At 60.8% G+C, this 5,544-nt stretch overlaps 2 protein-coding genes across 5 annotated transcripts in view; one reads left to right on the plus strand and one right to left on the minus strand.

The window, feature by feature from the left end:
• Nucleotides 1–428, plus strand: part of LOC105998574 (leucine-rich repeat-containing protein 56-like) — a 12,008-nt gene extending 11,580 nt beyond the window's left edge. The window contains exon 13 of the mRNA XM_013033345.1: nucleotides 75–428. Within this exon, the coding sequence (XP_012888799.1) occupies nucleotides 75–418 (344 nt within the window). The 3' untranslated portion in view covers nucleotides 419–428. The remainder of the gene's footprint in view (nucleotides 1–74) is intronic.
• Nucleotides 429–951: 523 nt separating this feature from the next.
• Nucleotides 952–5,159, minus strand: Lmntd2 (lamin tail domain containing 2). Of its 4 annotated transcripts, none has more exons than XM_013033391.1 (15): nucleotides 5,090–5,159; nucleotides 4,565–4,753; nucleotides 4,338–4,481; nucleotides 3,897–3,984; nucleotides 3,634–3,789; nucleotides 3,343–3,405; nucleotides 3,172–3,260; nucleotides 2,645–2,913; nucleotides 2,414–2,504; nucleotides 2,137–2,326; nucleotides 1,938–2,057; nucleotides 1,660–1,757; nucleotides 1,360–1,502; nucleotides 1,212–1,264; nucleotides 952–1,101 (listed from the first exon to the last, which is right to left on the minus strand). In XM_013033391.1, the coding sequence occupies exons 2-15, from the start codon at nucleotides 4,732–4,734 to the stop codon at nucleotides 970–972; spliced, it is 1,806 nt and encodes a 601-aa protein (XP_012888845.1). In that variant the 5' UTR covers nucleotides 4,735–4,753; nucleotides 5,090–5,159; the 3' UTR covers nucleotides 952–969. The 4 variants fall into 4 exon arrangements, with proteins under 4 accessions (XP_012888845.1, XP_012888844.1, XP_012888843.1 ...); XM_013033390.1 differs by having other exon boundaries at nucleotides 1,360–1,475; nucleotides 1,660–1,856; XM_013033389.1 differs by having other exon boundaries at nucleotides 1,660–1,856.
• Nucleotides 5,160–5,544: the final 385 nt, after the last annotated feature.

Raw genomic sequence — 5,544 nt, forward strand, 5'->3', positions numbered from 1 at the left:
TGGGTAGGAACCTCCCACCTGGCGAAACCTTTGTCTGAAGGGCTTCTCTGACCTGCTCTTCCCTTGCTTTCTAGGGCTTTCCAGGACCTTGTGCTGTCACCTGATCCCTTCTCCTCCCAAGTACCCAATGCCACCCAATTCAGACCACAGCTCTCCCCGGGCATCAGACCTGCCCTTCAGGGGGCGCAGGCTCCGAGCCCTGGGCAGTATGGGCCCCACCCCCATTGAGAGGCCTGGCCTGGGTGAAAGGCTGGCTACAGCCACTGCCCGGAGAGCCCTGGAGGTGTCCTCAGGCCCCGGCCCTCGAATCCAGGGGTGTCCAGACACAAGCCCAATAACAGATCCAGCAACCAGGCCACCAGGTCTCTGCTGTCTACCTCATCTAAATCCTATCCCTCCAGCCCATTCCCACCCTTAGTCCCCCCCACCCTGCCCCACCGATGGGCTTGCCTCAGTAGGAGCTGAGAGGTGCCCAGAAGATCTTGAGACCACCACCAGGATTCTGGCCTCAGCATCTAGTGGGCATGGGGATGGGAGGTGAGCCTGGTGCTGGAGAGGCCCCTCTTGGCAGAGTGAAGTCCAGGACTTGGGACAGCCAGGGCATCCGAGTTCAGACCCCAGGTTAGGTCTGAGGGGAGGCCCAGCTCCCCACCCCTCCTAACCCACTCGCCCTCCCGGGGGCCTGGGGCAGAGGGGCAGGCCTGGAGTGGACGGCTGCAGCAGCTGGACTCTGCAGGTCCCCCAGGCTCTGTGGGACCTTCTTTGTTGCCCACGGTCCAAGATGCTCACCCTAGACCTCCAAGGGCGTACCTAGCACTCGGGAAATGGTTCTGTAACAGTCAAATCACTTTCGACTCTCAGGTGTTCAGAAATGCTGTTTACTTTGTAGGCAAAGTTGGTTCAATAAATTATGCAGCTGGTACTGCCTGCCTGGCCAGACCCCCTCCACCCTCCAGCACACATCCTCAGCTACATCCTCCAGCACACGTCAGTGGTGATGGGTGGGCAGCTGAGAAAGCGGAACCCGTATTTGCTCTCAGCTGTGCTCTGCACAGACAAAGCCACCATGGGGCAGCTCCGGTCTACACTTTTCCGGCATACCTGCAGAACAAGCTGAGCATGAGCGCCAGCTCCGAGGAGGAGCTGGGCCTGAGGGCCACCCAGGCCGGCCAGGCAGACGGGGAAGGAGCTGGGTGGGCGGGAGCACTTACCTGGAACTTGTCCTCCCTCCTACTCAAACACTTCTCGAGGGGCAGCCCGGCCTCTGTGTAGGACAGGCCGGAGTGGAGTCAGGCTGGCCAGCCATGGTCCCTATGGCAGAGGGGGTCAGGCCACCCCCGCTCTGCACCCCATGCTCACCAGGGACGGTGGGCGGAAGCTGCTGTACCTCAGTCTTGGTGCCCTCCCGCTGTGCCGGACCCTTTCCTGGGTGACAAGGCTTGCGAGTGCTTAGCTGTGGCAAAATGCCCCAAGTCCTGGTGGAACCGGGCATCTTGGTCAGCCTGGGAAAGGGACGGGACCGGCAGGGTGCGCGAGAGTTCAGAGCAAGTTCAGAGCAGTGTTTCTAGCTGTGGCCGGGCCTAGGGAGCCGAGGTGCTCCTGGGGAGGGCGTGGAAGCAAGTTTTGCTGGCGAGGATAGACTGAGGGACTCACACCCACCCCGGCTTCCGGCGTCCAGCCCTGGACTCCTGCACTCTGCCCTTGCACATGGGTAAAGGCCGGCGCTGCTGTTCCTGGGTGTCTGTCCCAAGTCCAGCCTCGGAGAGAGGAAAACAATCGATAGACCAGTCCATGTTGTCCTCAAAGGTTCTGGAGCCCAGGGTGGCACAGTGTGGGGCTTGGTGTTCACTGAGGACCTTCGGGGCCAGCAAGGGCACATCAATGACCCCTGCCCTGCCAGGCGTGCCCAGCCCTTCCCAACTGGGACCAGCACTGACCTGACCCTCAGCGTTCAGGAGCAGCGTTACGCAGCCCTGGCTGGAGTGGAAGTAGAAAGGTTCCTGGCCCAAGAATATAGGCGGCTGCTTCTTGGTGCGGCGAGTCCCCTCACCCCACACCTGGGAACGGCACGGGATGTTGGGGGAGGAGCAGAGGGCTGGAGTGGGGCCACACGGGCTCATGGACAGGGGGGCGCACCGTAATGTGGTGTCTTGGGGCCAGCAGGGTGCCAGGTGGGAAGCGGAACATGCACACTGGGAAGTTCTGCACCAGCTGCTGCAGCAGGAAGCCACCCAGCTCCACAGTCTCCTCTTGGGACTGGTTGAGGATGCGGACAAACCTCTCCCGGCAATTCACAGCTACAATCTTCAAGCAGCAGCTATCCTGGCTGGGGCAGAAAAGGAGTGCCAAGGAGGTGCCCTGACCCGAAAGCTGCCCACCGGCCGGTGTGCCGATGGCCGGGCAACCCCCTCACCTCAGCTGGTACCCAGAACCTTGGTAGTCAGGGTCCGCATAGGGCTTCGGGACCGTCTTGCTGGGGTGGCCCAAGTGGGGTTTCTGGCGACCTACGGAAATGAGTGCTGTCAGGGAGCAAGGCCCACAGGTGCTGTCCGGTGGGGACAGTACCTTATGAGGCCAGACAGGCCTGCAGCATGTTGGGTCTGCCTGGCAGGGGAGCAGGGCCTGGAGAGGTGGGGAGGCCTACCTGCGCCACCTTCTGTGTCTTTGCTGAAGCTCTCGCTCCATGTCTGGTTCTGCTCAGAAGACAAGTCTGGGTACCCGGGCACCTTCTGCCCTTGGGAATGCAGGACCGGCTGGCAGTGGTGGGAGTCAGCGTTGGTGCCCTCTGAGCTGCTGGAGCGTACCACGGGCAGGGAGCTCCACTCCAGGCTCTTGCCAGGCCTCTCCGGGTGCTTGTCAGGGGAATCCAAGCTCAAGGAGTCCAGTGAAGACGGCGGGCGGGGCTGGATCTGCCTGGGGCCACCTTCTGCTCACTGGGTGCCCTGGCTGGCAGCCCCGCCTTCATCCAAGCCCACAGCATGGTAGCAGTGGCCCAGTGGGTCCTTCCCTTCATCTTGAACCCATCCTACAGATGAAAGCCAAGGCTTGGAAGAACTAAAGGACTTGTCTAGGGATACTTAAAGACAAAAGGAAGCCTGACTTATTTCTGCCAGGCCAAGCCTTCCCCCTTGCCCTGGCCCCTGGGGCTCCCAGCCCAAGGCAGCTAGTTACTTCTGCTCCACGCTGGACGTGATGTTGGTGAGGAGGTTGGGGAATCGACGGGCAATGCTATTCCAGTCCACGTCCTCCAGCCGGAAACCCTGGGCAGGAAAGCAACAGGCACGTGGCTCCCTACCCGACAAGTGGAATGCCCCTTGCCTGCAGCAGGGGGGTCCTGCTCACCTCCCCAGTCTGCTCATTCTCCGAGAAGTCACTGGGTTCCATCAGGGTCTCCGCAGTGATCACCTGCGAGGGACACAGGCCAGGGGAAGACGCCTCTCCCCCGGTGGCACCCCTCCCTCCCTCGACCTCATCAGCACCTTCTGCCAGGTGGGCAGGAATGCAGGTCACATGACTCCCCTTGGTGGAGGCAGCCTGACCAAGGGCAAGCTAGGAACCCTAACAGAAGCACTCAACAGAGCAGCACGATGACCTCCAAGGACGGCCGGGAAGGGGCCCGGGGGCTAAGCTCACTTCCACGCTGCCGGTCTGCGACCGAAGTATGCGGCCCACCCAGGAGGAGTGGGCCAGATGCAGGAGGCATGACTTCTGGAAGTTCTGTAGCTCATCCTCCAGCTGCTGCACCATGTGGAGGGTCTGCATCAGCTGCTTTTCCAAGAGCTCTTTCTCCTGCTCAGGGGAACCGTCCGTGAGGAGCTGCCTGGTGTCCTGTTCCCAAGACCAGCCTAGGCACCCCTGCCAGCGCCTGGCCCCGCTCCCCGCGCCCAGCGCCTCACCAGCCGGGCTTGTTCTTTTTGCGCTTTGAGATCCAGAGTCAACTTCCGGACCTGGTTCTGCAGGAACTTCTCCTGAGTGCAAGGGCTCCTGGGAAGAGAGGCAAGCTCATCTCAGCAGGCCCTGCGTCAGGGCCAGGCAGGGCTCCTGAGGGGTCAGCATCGGAGCCGCTTGCTTGACTGCCATGGCCCCCTGGGTGTGGGCTAGGGCTTAGGGTTACAGTGCAGCAGGTTAAGGTTTGAGGAGGGGTCCACATGCTCCGGGCTACACTTACACTCAGAGCGTAGTAACTTACTTAGGGACTAGAGCTAGCGATGAAGGTTGTCAAAGTGCAAGTGCTAGAAGCAAAGAAGTGCTAGCTCAGCAGCTGGGGTTGGGGTTTGACAGAAACCAGAAGCTGGGGAACCCAGAGGCCGGGCTGAGCTGGGGCTGTCACTGCTGACCTCTCCGGGGGGATCCCTGCCACCTCCTGTAGGATGTGGCAGTGCCGGTCATTCTGGAGGGCGGACCGCAGTGACTGGATCTCCAGTTCTCTCAGTTGCCACAGCAGCCTCAGGGTCCGGGGGTCCAGGGCCTCAGGGGACAACCTGCAATTCCAGTCCCTGCTGCTTAACCAGCCTGGTCTTCCGGTCAGCGCAGGAGGCTGGCCACCTGTCCTTCCTGTCCTTACTGCAGGTTGACAACTGGTGGTTGACTTGTGGTGTCCTGGGAACGGGAGGGATTCCCTTTATCTGTAGGTGTGTCCACTGGAGGCCCCACATCGCTGCTGGCCGGCTCTCCATCTGCTGGCACCGGGGGCGCCTCCTCCTCTTCAGACTCGAGGGAAGATTCTGGGGCCATGCTCGATGTTGGTCAGGAGCTGGGAGGGAAAGTAAGCTCAAGTTTATCCTTGTACCCCAGGTATGGGCACCTCATGGAACTCACATGGTAGCGCTACCAGTTCACTCGGGGTCACTGAGGCCCACATGTATGTGTCCACCCCATTGGACAGAGGGCTGTTGGTCACTGAGAGTCTTCATCTGTTTCAGGTTGGGTGGCAGGTCATTTCCCTGGCGTCATGTTCTCAGTGTGGCCACCAGCTGTCTCCTCTTTGCCCCCCTAACCCTCAGCCTAGAGCAAAGGTCAGAAGTGCTGGCACTTTGCCGAGACCTCACTCACATGCCCCCAGCCCAAGGGGCTCACCACCAACACCCACCTGAGGCTTGAGCCGTTAGCAGGCTAGGGAGGGATGGAGAGGTGGGTTCTATGCAGTTGCCATGGGTACCTGCATCCAGAAGAAGGGCTGTTTGTTAACAGAAGCTTCCAAGGAGACCCAGTCCTAGAGCCATGAATGAGTTCTGGGCCAGCCCAGCCTAGAAGTATAGGGAATGGGCCACTGCCCAGCTAAAGACCAGAGGACCACATAGACACCTGAACCCTTCCCTGGTCAATGGTGACTGGTGGCCTGGGGGCTCAGGGGCTGTGCTGGCTAACAGCAGTGAATGGTAGACTTGCCAGTCTGAGGCCGCAGTGGTCTAGGACCGGGGACCTAACCCAGAAATGGAAACTTCACCTTCCCTCCCCATCACCACACCCCCTGGGCCGCCTCAGTGGCGGTCCATCCTAGGGAGCCCTAGGGACAGTTCCTTTGCTCCAGGATCAAAGTGAGGC

This window comes from Dipodomys ordii, unplaced genomic scaffold (assembly GCF_000151885.1).
Source record: "Dipodomys ordii isolate 6190 unplaced genomic scaffold, Dord_2.0 Scaffold166, whole genome shotgun sequence".
Classification (NCBI taxonomy): Eukaryota; Metazoa; Chordata; class Mammalia; order Rodentia; family Heteromyidae; genus Dipodomys; species Dipodomys ordii.